The sequence below is a fragment of the Cydia amplana genome, chromosome 24 (assembly GCF_948474715.1).
Source record: "Cydia amplana chromosome 24, ilCydAmpl1.1, whole genome shotgun sequence".
Lineage (NCBI taxonomy): Eukaryota > Metazoa > Arthropoda > Insecta > Lepidoptera > Tortricidae > Cydia > Cydia amplana.
Window position 1 is genome coordinate 890402 of NC_086092.1, and position 12898 is coordinate 903299.

General features: G+C 39.8%; 1 protein-coding gene across 1 annotated transcript; it reads left to right on the forward strand.

The window, feature by feature from the left end:
- Positions 1 to 1849: 1849 nt before the first annotated feature.
- Positions 1850 to 6746, forward strand: LOC134659199 (fibrohexamerin-like). The gene is made up of 5 exons (XM_063514828.1): positions 1850 to 1990; positions 2707 to 2923; positions 3682 to 3818; positions 5403 to 5513; positions 6601 to 6746. Exons 1-5 carry the CDS (start codon positions 1933 to 1935, stop codon positions 6735 to 6737), a joined length of 660 nt encoding a protein of 219 aa, XP_063370898.1. The 5' UTR covers positions 1850 to 1932; the 3' UTR covers positions 6738 to 6746.
- Positions 6747 to 12898: the final 6152 nt, after the last annotated feature.

Below are 12898 nucleotides of genomic sequence, written 5' to 3' on the forward strand. Positions count from 1 at the left end.
ACGTGCATATACATAAAGTTGAACTTCAGTTTTGACACTTCAATGATGTGGCGTCTGAGTGACAGCTTTTGTGTTTGACACGGCGTGGAAAAGGTTTACCCCCGACGCAAAAAGAGGGGAGATACATTTGACGCCAATGTCTAGGGCATCGTAGCTCTCAAACCCGGATCGGATGGACAGATTTCGATGCGGTTTTTTTTACGTGAAAGCGAGTTTCCTTGGTTCTTAGCTATGTTTGATAAAATCGATCCAGCAGTTTGAAGAGTATCAGCTCAAGGCATTTTTGGCATATAATGGTTTAAATGCTTGCGTAGGGTTTTTTTTTATTTCAACAATTTTTCTCAAATAATTTATTTAATCAGCCTTTAAATTGTGAAAGTCCTGCGTAATTTTGACCTCATAATATTGCTCTGCTGTTCCACTGCGTACGTTGCGTCTGTACCTACCTACTTATAAATATTTCGATGTGATTGTAGGTGCTTAAGAGGATGTGTATTTCATAAATATTTCATCTCTACAACAAAAGCTGTATTTCACTGGAAAAATAACAAAAGACAGTCAAAAACAGCATTTATTTCCAATGACGCACACCTAAACAAACACACACGAACAATAGTTAACGCAACAAACACAGTAACAAATCATTTTATTATTATAAACATTTCTTTCAGACACTGCCAAGCCAATATCAACTATATTTTGAAGACTAAAAGTATATATTACAACAAAGGTAAGTGGTATTTAGTACTTTATTAATTTTGTAGAAATAGTTTGCTATAATAAATGCCGTAATTTATACGTAAATTTAGTCCTTTTGTCTGAATTCATGTGCGTGAGCATTACTGCAAGACAAACTTATGAAAACACTTGAAAAAAGAAGCGTCTAGTGCGATATGAACTAGAGATGGGCCGAATATGGACTTTGCCGAATACGAACATTCGGCCGAATATTCGGTTCAGCTCATACCGAACCGAAAATTCGGTTTGGCTTAAACTGCCTAACGGCCAATCTCTAATATGAACTGATGTAGCTAAGGTATGGTGTGGCTACCACCAGTTTGGTACTGACATAAACGCCATCGATAGCGTTATATGTCAGTTTGGACACTGTCAGAATTCATGGTACGAGCTCAGGTTTTGCATTTTAAGAAGAGGCAATGGAATGACAGGATAACGAATGTTGAATCAATGGGACAAACATGTATTCCATTGATAAATACAATACAAATAATCTTTATTGCACACCTCAATCAAAGAAAACAGAAACACAAGCAGAGGTAAACAACAGGCGGTCTTATCGCTAAAAAGCGATCTCTTCCAGGCAACCTTTGGGTAGCGGAAATAAATAAATAAAACTGCACCGTAATACGTCTCTTCTCTTACCATGCAATGCCAGTCATCAAAAACATTTGTAAATAATTTAAATATCAACAGAATTTTTAATACCTAATCCTATTCGCCTCGATCTACTCTATCCTCCTAAGGCCCAAGGTCCTACCTATAGTACCTATTCAGTTCGATGTAATTTAAACCGTGTTCAATTGGAACAGAGTCGCTTTTGCTTTGTTTCGTTCTATTTTCAAACAACGCAAAATCAACTCTATTTCCTACAATTTAGGTTCAAATTTCAGTGGCAAATTTTGAATGTTTCGTTTGTATGGCTGGGCCTGAGGAGGCTATAGTAAATGAATAGTGCTTTCGCTTTACTCGTAAAACGAGAAGTCCGTTTTGGTAAGGACTGCATTGACACATGCGCGTTGCCGATAATTATGATCCATTTGCACTCTTGCCCGATTCTTAACTGCAAACTTAACTTGGTAACTCGTTAACGTCACTATTGACACAGTTGTGACAATTGTACTTAACAGTTGGCGACTCCTGCGCAGTTCGGCGGCAATAGTCTTCCATCCAGGACAGCCGACGGTTGTGAAGATGCTGACCAAAGCACTCGCCGTGTTCGCAGCTCTTTCTCTGGCCGCGGGGAAGCTAAGTAAGCAGCATTCCTTATTCCTTTAGCTTTTGTATATATTTAGATATAAAGCTTAGAATAATCTTAAAAGTAGAATAATTGCTGTTTTGGGTGAGACGCTAGAGTATCGATCCAGAGGCCGTGAGTTCAAGTCTCATCCTAGTCAGTATTTTTTCCACTTTTAAATTTATTCTAAGCTTAATAGCATCGTTCGCAGACGTTTCTGCTTGTTAAAAATTAAAATATTTAGATATATTTTGCTATTGGTTTGTATTTAATGTTAACTTGTTAATTTAGTACTATAAAGTGGCATTAAACACCATATTATGCAAGCTGCACATATGTTAACTGTACATCGGTGGACCTGCCTTCTGTAATAAAGAAGTGTTGCTGTTTGTAAAGTCAATCAATCAATCAATCATATTTTATTTGCTATAAGTAAGCACAGTTTCATGCATGCAAATACAGTTCATTTCACTTATAAGCTTCACTTATAGTACTTGGCCGGCCATTCCTAATTTTACTGCGTATCATACTCGTAACTCTCGTTAGGGCTTATTTAGACGGCGCGCGAACTCGTATACGATTTCAGTTACATTGCGGACCATTGAGGTTACATCAATTCAGCCGACCGATCAAACGACGCAATGTAATCAAACTCGCATACGAGTTCTCGCTCCGTCTAAATGAGCCCTACTCGTAACCGGGATAACGCGAGGAAGTAATTAATGTCATAGCTGGTGACGTGGTCCGCCCGTGCCTGCTGAGCGATCACCACTGCATCCGCGACAACCTGAAGGCCAACTCGCACTGCAAGCCCCGAGTCCGAGGTTCGCTTCCCGGCCAGTACAACGTCGAGCCGTGGCGGTTCGAGACGCCGTACTTCAACGCGTCCTACATCGACCAGGGAATGGTTATCAGGAACCATGATAAGTGCTACGTGTCTGAGTTCTTGTAAGTGTAAGGCCTGAGTGGACGCTCGAAGCGGGGCGTTCGGCGGGGCGTGCAGCGTGGCGTCGAGCTCCCAAGGGATTTGAACAGCGTGCACTAAGGCCGCTCCTTACGCTTGCATTTGTTTAACATGCACGCCGCACGCCCCGCCCCGCTGCACGCACAACTCGAGCGTCCACTCAGGCCTTATACTAAGTATTTTTAGGGATTTATAACTCAATCTATCAGTCAGTGTTAAAAAAAATGTTTACAGTACATATGGTGCTACTTTCCCGAACTAGTGCGAGAAATAGTACTTTCCGTGCGTATGTCGAAAGTTTAAAGTGCCATATGTACTGTAAAACGTTGTACGATACACGTGCGAATAGGTAATTCGCAACTCGTGTCGATTTAAAACACTCCCTTCGGTCGCCACTCGTTTCGAATTTCCTCTTTTCCGCACTTGTATCGTAATCGTAAATAACTATTTTAAGGTAGGTACCTCCTTACAAGTATTTTTTTTATTTTATTTTTTCTCTTTAACCCTGTGGTGTATGAGGTGTCGTTAGATAGATATTTTAAAACGAATAGGGGTCTTCCTTCAGCAATCATTTTTCGATAAAGTGAACATTTTCGGAATTAATCGCTCCGAGAGAATCATACTATCTGTTGTCTTACACTAGTACTAGCACCCAAAAGAAAAGGATGAGTATAGATTTATTGTTCTTATTTACTGACAATTTTGGTTTGACCAACTATACTATTCGCATCTCTGTTCATAGCTTCAACAGGAAGACGGACGTCGCCGTGATCGCCATCGACTGCCCCAACCTCGAGTTCGAGTCCGACCGTCTACTGCTACAGCACTACTCGTTGAAAGAGGACACCACATACAACTACCACATCAGGGGCGCCTACCGTGAGTGCACATACCTAACCCATAGAGAGACCCCACTAGCGTCTGCGTCTAGTCTACTCTATGGCTGCTGCTCGCAATGTTGGCGCAACGGTGCAGTTCGAGTCCGACCGTCTACTGCTACAGCACTACTCGTTGAAAGAGGACACCACATACAGTCTGCAGCGCAATAATTTGACATCGAATTAAAAAACTACATATGGCAATGTTTTTTAAGCAGTCAGTAAACGTCATGCGCTATGGTATGTGTTTGTCAAAATCGTTTAAATATTCATTGTGTTTTGTGATGAACGGAATAAACATGGTGAAACCTTACAAAACCGGCGTGCGGGAGTTACTTTTCCGCGTGACAAATAATTTTACACTTGTAAAAAGTCAGCACGAGGCGATTCAAGCTGAAAAACGACAATGTTTACAAAATTTGGAGTTGATGACGGGTAAGTGGAATGAAACATCTTAATACTTCACCATATGTACCTACTTAGATAATATAATATTGGTTTAGACTAAGGTTTCACAGCAAATTGAACACACCTAATAGGTATAGGCATACTTATGAACTTTCTCTAACATTTCGAGAAACTCATTGGTACTAGCCGGGTTTTGAGCTCGAACCCACAACCTCCATGCTTATGCTCACGGCATGGGTACCTACTAGTTAAAGCTAAAATTAATTTTTAATATATGTTTATTGTTTTAATGGTTTATTTCGTTTTTCCGAAAACTTTAGTTCGCAAATTGCGGGCAATTTCTCTGTCAATCTAATTACGCCTTAATGGGAGTAAAAGAGAAAGATGCTCGCATATTGAGAACTTACTTAGCGGATATTACAAAAGCTTATTAATTTTGATGAAGCCAAATGTCACATTCTCCCAATATTATTTATCAATATTAGTATATGTCTACATATTAATAGTGACATCTATTGTTGGAATGAAATTTATTTTACCATAAAAATTAAGCTGTGCATACAGCTTAATTTTTTCATAGACGGTAAATATGGTAGAAATTTCACAAGTATCAAGACTATTTAATCCATTTTCTGTGGTGTTGTCGCATACTGATTTTTAAAAACTACTTTTAATCTAGCGCTGCAGACTTTCTTTGGTTTGTCCTAGTTACATATTTGTTTTAGAAGGTTGTTGTTTAACCCCTCAAACCCCGTAAAATTGATTTGGTTCGAAAAGTAGAACCTTGAGCGTTGCGAGGGTTTCAAGGCGACAAACTTTGCTCCCGAGTGAAACACGCAAAATTTAACCTCACCACCGCGAGGAATAGTCAGTCAGTAAAGTAAGAAATGTTTTACGCTATTTCTTTGTCCGAAGGAGCCGGAAAGCGGCGATTTCCTTTAGCGCAACCGCGCAGCGGGCCGAAACATGGCGCTTTCCGGCGGGAGACCAGAAAATAATTTGTTTGTTCCCTAAAGTGTCATTCTATGGAACTTGCTACATTAACTAAAGTTAGATTAACATTCAGAGACAATTTTAATATGGCGGTTTGTTTACATAATTAGCTAGTTCCATAGAATGACACTTTAATTGTATCATGGTGTTTAAATATGCTCTAGTTGTATATTTGTAACTGCAGCTCTGATCCGCCTGACGATGAACGTGCCGAAAGCCAACCGCCTGAACATCTGCAACGGGTTCACGTTCGCTGACGTCACTGGTCTGCCGAAATTCCACATCGACCCTAAAGGTGAGTGCCATGACAACATGACATGGCGTTTCCTCTTAGTGTAAGGCCTGAGTGGACGCTCTTGTTGTGCGTGCAGCGGGGCGGGGCGTGCGGCGTGCATGTTAAACAAATGCGCACGTATAGGAGCGGCCTTAGTGCACGCTGCTCGCGTCACGCGTGAGCCCACAGCCACGCTGCACGCGTCGCCGAGCGAGCGTCCACTCAGGCCTTACACTTAGAGCTCTTATTTAGCTGGCCAGGCCAAACTTGTTCTTAATAACTTTTTCACATTCACGGCAGTAGAATGCCATGACCCTGCTGTGTTAAAGCGGCATATGAAGAGAGCTCATATCATATAGAACCAACAACATGGGAAAAGGTTGGAGGCTTAGGGCCGATTTAGACGGCGCGCGAACTCGCATGCGATTTTAGTTACAATGCGGACTGTTGGTTACGTCCAATTCAACCGACCGATCAAACCCCGCAATGTAATGAAACTCGCATGCGAGTTCTCGCATCGTCCAAATGGGCCCTTATTCAGCTCTACTAAGCCGAATAGCGTTGTCTCAAAAGAAAATTCTTTGCTACCTTATAATACTTTAGTTTTTATCACTACACCTTATAAAACAAAGTCCCCTGCCGCGTTTTTCTGTTTGTGTGTATATAGGCATGTTCGCGATAAACTCAAAAACTTTTGAACGAATTTTTTTGCGGTTTTTACCTATCAATTGTGTTTTTACCTATATGGCTTGTCAAACTATATTTCATGCAATTTTTTTTATTAAAATTATTTATTAACAGTTATTTATTTAATATATATTTACAATATTTACAAAGGTATTACATCAATTTTAGACGAAACCTAATGTCACCTGGGGCTTAGTCCCCAGGACACTGGCCGCATTTCCCCGCTGTATGGTTAAACTTAGCCTTTGGGTAAAATATGACCCTGCTCGTAGGTCGCCAGACACCCCAACAAGTTTTCGGGAAATATCCTTTATTAATGTTTTGGTGTCAGACGACCAAGGCGCATATTATATTTTATTACCAACTATATTTTGCAGATTTTTCGAAATATTCGATATCTTAATGTTTTATTATCCCACAGACAAGCCAACAGCAAAGTTCCTGACCCCGGACCTGTCCTACCTGAACATCTTCGAGCGAGAAACGTTCTTCTACCGCGCCAACTACCTGCTCCGCGCGTACGTCAACTACTACATCTGCGACTTCGGGTGCTTCTAACTTACATTTATGATTCTTTTAGACTTAGTGTAAGGCCTGAGTGGACGCTCATGTTGTGCGTGCAGCGGGGCGGGGCGTGCGGCGTGCATGTTAAACAAATGCGCACGTATAGGAGCGGCCTTAGTGCACGCTGCTCACATCACAAGTGAGCCCACAGCCACGCTGCACGCGTCGCCGAGCGAGCGTCCACTCAGGCCTTACACTTAGGCCCACTTGCACCATCCCACAAACCCGGGGTTAAGCCGGTAACCAAGTGTCAAATTGTACTGGTAACTCCAGGTTTAACCGGTTAACTCCGGGTTAATGAATGGTGTAAGTGGCCCTAACTTGTTTAACATTAGCGGTTTTTTCTGCGCGTATTTTGGGTTCGCGCGCGCGCTTTATTTGGAAAAAGGCGCCTATAGAATAGATATACGCGATTTCAAAAACGAGCTTATAACTCTCTGAAATCGCCCTTAAATTTGCAACTAAATACATTTTTTTTTACAATTTTTCTGCACAAGTTGACATCAGCTAAACTTCGAGGTTTATTATTACTGAAACCGTTTGACATATCTACCTACTTAACCTTTTGGACACCAATGACCGATATATACGCACCGCAGGTCCAACGCCAAAGACGGATTAATCGGTCATAGACCTAGGTGCATATGCATAAAGTTCAATTTCAGTTTTGACACTTCGGTGACGTGGCGTCAGCGTGACAGCTTTTGTGTTTGACACAGCGTCGAAAAGGTTAATAGATATTTCACCGAACTTATGTTTTATATTCGTACTTTGCTTTCTTTGAAATAAATAAGTTTTACCACTATTCATTTTGTTTTAGTATTCTCCACTTTACCCACATAGGTACATAATTTTACGCTAATTGGCTTTTTATAAGTTTATATTTAATGAAAAATAAAGATTAAAAAAATATTTAACTATACATAGTTATTTACGATGCAAGTGCTTCACGAGTTGGGAATTACATATTCGCACGTTATCGTACTACGTTTTACAGTACCTACATATGGCACATTCGACATACGCACGGAAAGTGCAGTTTCCCGCACTAGTTCGGGAAAGTAGCACCATGTGTACTGTAATAGTTATTTACAGTACATATGGGGCTACTTTTCCGCACTAGTGCGTAAAATAGCACTTTTCATGCGTATGTCGAAACTTTAAAGTGTCATATGTACTGTAAAACGTTGTTCGATACACGTGCGAATAGGTAATTCGCAACTCGTGTCGATTTAAAACACTCCCTTCGGTCGTGTTTTAATTTATCGCCACTCGTTTCGAATTTCCTCTTTTTCGCACTTGTATCGAAAATAACTATTTCGATACAAGTGCGAAAAAGAGGAAATTCGAAACGAGTGGCGATAAATTAAATACGACCGAAGGGAGTGTTTTAAATCGAAACGAGTGGCGATAAATTAAATACGACCGAAGGGAGTGTTTTAAATCGACACGAGTTGCGAATTACCTATTCGCACCTTATTGTACAACGTTTTACAGTACATATGGCACTTTAAACTTTCGACATACGCACGGAGAGTGCTGTTTCCCGCACTAGTTCGGGAAAGTAGCATGTACTGCAAAAAAAAAAACGTTATTACTATTTAAATAACTTTTAATTTGTATATCAATTACTTATTAGTTTATCTCACTTAGCGTTAAGAGGTATAATAAAACTACCAATTAAAAAAATGATTTTATTCAATGCACAACTTTTGTAAAAGCATTACGTGAAATATCACACCATTAGTAAACTTACACTAAGTTACATATCACATATAATATTATACCGAGCGGTTACATTTCATAATTTACTTGAGGGGCCTATTTCACTCGTCGCCATAACGTGTCATGACGCGACTATTGTTTTGCAAAGCTTAGCTAAACTTCGAGTTGAATACGTTAGGTCGTACTGAATAACTGTTACTACAGATCCCCTAAAATCACCAAAAAAATGCTGAAATGTAAGAAATAACAATTTTTTTATGATTTTAATAGTAAAGACTTAAGCCCAGAGCACATCGGCTGCGTGTGCCGTGCGCGCACACGTCACGCAAGCGGTGTGCCGTCTCTCATAAGGATCTATATATTACAACGCGCACGCATCCTATGTGCACAGGCCTTTATTACATAGGTTAATAACTTCGAATTTGGCTAAACGTTGCAAAAACATCCTTTATCTGAGCAATCCTCTTTTGCTGACAATCAAATATGTAATTATAATTAATTAATAATCATCAATATAAGTAACTACATAATATAACCAACTCATAAATATTTATTTAACTACCAGAGGCGGGGCGTCCACAAGTAGAACCCACAGGCTTGCCTATTTAACCCTTTGACCGCCGAAGACGTTAACTAACGCGCGCGGCTACTAACCAATGTCAACCTTCGTGCATTCCGACAAGGTTCACCATTACGCACCGTGCACGATATGCGCGTTCAAAGGTTCAAAGACCGTTACGGCCTGGCCCCTATTTCACCACGGTGACAGGTGCGACAATTGTCGACATCACTGTTACTGACGTCACAGGCCTCCATGGACTACGGTAACCACTTACCATCAGACGGGCGGTGTGCTTGTTTGCCATCTACATTATATCGCCAATAAATAAGAACTTATTTTGCGAAGCTAATGAAATGACAATTGTCACAAGAAACACGACAAGAAATTCCAACACAGAACTCATTTCCTGTCAAGAATTACCGAAAATCATCATCATAAACTTCGCAAGAGAAATACCTGTTTTTTGCCAATATAATAAAGTTTTTTTTAATAATACAATGATGGTGGCAAACAGGAATACAGCCCGCCCGAGCCCATGGATGCCTGTGACGTGAGCTACAATGACATTTGTCGAATTGTCGCACCTGTCACCGTGGTGAAATAGGGGCCTGGTTCGAGCTTTAATACACCGTCAACCGGGTATAGGGATGGCGGGGGTGAATAGGGACATAGCTTAAAATGAGATTTACCTGACAATTTCTCAACTACCCACACAAAATGTATCATACCATGCGGCCTTACCAAGGTGACGATCGCTTGCGTTTGGCTATCGAATCGCTTTGTTTCTCTATCACTCTTCCATATTAGTGCGACAGTGACAGTTGCGTTTCGTTCGCTACGTCGCGTTAGCGATTGGCATGTTGTCTACGGGTCCAGATCTACTATTATATTCAATCCAATGATACAACTTGTGTGAGTATTTTTTAAGAAATTTACGGGTCAATCACTTTTAAAGTTTTGTCCCTATTCACCCCAATTATGCCTATTCAGCCCGGATGACGGTACGTCAAAAATTAGCTCTAGATATTTCTTCAAACAAAACGTCGACTTTGAAATTGACATATCCGGTCCATATCGTATCTAGATCTAATTTTTGACGTACACGGTGGCTAAAAAATAACTGCATTCCCGTTGCCAGGGATGTTTTGGGATTATACTGAGCAACTTTTACTATGGGACCAACCCCGAGATCGCAAAAAAAATTTTGCCCTCCCATAGAAAATGGACCAGACAAAATGTATGAAACACCCAATGTTTTTTGTGTGATTTCGGGGTTGGTCTCATAGTATCTCAGTTGCTCAGTATAATCCCAAAACCTCCCCGGCAACGAGAATGCAATTATTTTTAGCCACCCTGTATATTAAAGTCGTCAAAAATTAGCCAGTAGAAGCAGGCCGTTATTAACTTTTACAGCTAATATATACCAAATTCAACCCACCAGTGTAACACCCGCCACTGTTATCTATAAACCTTAACGTTTAACATAACTAAATCGTATTTTTAAAGCCTTCACATATATTTTATACTTATCGAAACCATAGAGAAAAACATACATAGATTGCTCACTCCATACACCAGTTTTGTTACAAAAAGACTATTAATTTCAGTGTCTACATCTAGCATCGAGTAGCGGAACTATCAGTACTGCTACTTGACAATAGATGTAGCACCGACCGGAAAGTCTTATGTTGTTGAGCATTGGACTTTCCGGTCGGTGCTACATCTATTGTCAAGTAGCAGTACTGATAGTTCCGCTACTCGATGCTAGGTGTAGACACTGAAATTAATAGTCTTTTTGGTACCAAAATTGATGTATGGAGTGAGCACTCTTGTCTTACTATATTTCTCTATGTCGAAACATACGATTCAAAATCAACTAAAGTGTGACATTATTAATTCGTTCATAGGTGGTTAGAAAATCGTATTTATTAAATTACATATTCAGTATAATATGAATATTGAGAATGTATGTCAACTAACATTTAAAACAATTATGTACGTAACCTTGCAGGCATTTTTATGTATCTTTTAAGATACATAAGGAAAAATATGTTTAGTGAATTAAAATAGAGATGGTAGGGATATACAATCTTATTTTCTTAACCTCTTAGAAGCCATTTTAGGTGTAAAATGACTTGTAAAAATGCATTTTTAAACTGTACAGTCAGTGGCAGAGAAAAGGTAAAATAATCCCATTTTTTTTTTCAATTAAAAAAAGGATGATTTTAATCACGCAACATAGAATGATTCAAACAACACAAATAGACGGACTTTCGACACATTCGTATATGATACACACATATTTTAGGTGATAAGTAAGTGGAAGACTGATTCTCCATACAAACATAATCCATATTTTCTTCTCTGGATATTAATATTATAGAAATTACTAGCGACCCGCCCCGGCTTCGCATGGGTTAACATTATACATAAACCTTCCTCTTGAATCACCCTATCTATTAAAAATAACTGCATCAAAATCCGTTGAGTAGTTTTAAAGATCTATGCATACATAGGGACAAACAGCGGGAAGCGACTTTGTTTTATACTATGTAGTGATTTTTCACAATTTGATGTATTAACCACAGCTATGCTTTTTCGTTTGTTTTCAAACTCGAAGTAAAACGCATAGCTATATATAATATAGGTACATCAAACTTTAAATTAATTTTGTATTAAGCAGAAACGTCTGCGAACGATGCTATTAAGCTTCGAAATAAATTAAAAGTGGAAAAATTCACTGTCTTAGGTGGGACTTGAACCCAAGACCACTGGATCACTAGTACAGTGCTCTTCCATCTGAGCTACCAAGACCGTACCCAATCAGTGAATATTTCCACCATATATGAGCCCTAGGGAGGCTCATAGCGACATCTACCGTAAGAGTACTACACTTCTTAAACGGCTTTTTTTCTTAGTGAATTTTTCCACTTTTAATTTATTTCGAAGCTTGACATCAAATTTTGTTAAATAATTTTCCATAATACCTAATATCCAGAGAGGAAAATGGGGACTACATTTGTATGGAGAAGCGATCTCCCACTACCCTCCTAACATCAAATGTTGCAAATTCCAACTCTGACGTGAACCACGCGTGGCTCACTCCGCGATCTCGTTGCGTCGCTACAAGTACATGCGGCCCACACCAATTTTGGTGTCTAGCCATAGTAGGGCTTTTTTTTGTTGCCCCCTACACTTTTTTTTTTCAAATTTGGGTTTTTTTAATGTTATTTCTACTCAGAATCACGAGCTCTTTCTATCCTAATAGGAGAAAAAGTGTCCCAGAATTTCCATACATTTTTCGATCTTTCCATTCCGCGACCGCCATACAAAGTCTATGAAAAATGGTGACGTAATGGAAATGAAAACCTTAGGACACTTTTTTTCTCCTATTAGGATAGAAAGAGCTCGTGATTCTGAGTAGAAATAACATAAAAAAATCCCAAATTTGAAAAAAATGTGTAGACCACAACAAAAAAAAAACGCCCGTAGTTGCCGCGCAGCGCTACGGAACAGACGCCTGCTCGCGCTTGCGCTTATATCTCTCGTAATACACGCGTTTTTTAGAGAGTGAACCTTCTGTACATAGTACTATTATTTATTCTGTGCGTGAACTCAGTTCTGAATACATAGGGGCTATTAATAAATTACGTCATTTCAAATGCCCCCCCCCCCCCATTTGACGTCTGGACATCGGATGATGGTAGCATGCCGTAAGAGGAAACGGGTCATTCGAAGCATGATTTTTGGATGTTTTTAAGGGGGGGGGGGGGGGGGGGGAATAGATGACGTAATTTATGAACAGCCCCATAGACAAAGGGCACTTTTCAAGTGTTCCACCAATAACCGTCGCTTCCAAACCCTTAAT

Coding starts and splice junctions, on each gene's coding strand:
- LOC134659199 (XM_063514828.1), top strand. CDS start 1,933: ATGCTGACCAAAGCACTCGCCGTGTTCGCAGCTCTTTCTCTGGCCGCG. Junction 1,991..2,706: donor TCTGGCCGCGGGGAAGCTAA/GTAAGCAGCATT, acceptor TTAATGTCATAG/CTGGTGACGTGGTCCGCCCG. Junction 2,924..3,681: donor TGCTACGTGTCTGAGTTCTT/GTAAGTGTAAGG, acceptor CTCTGTTCATAG/CTTCAACAGGAAGACGGACG.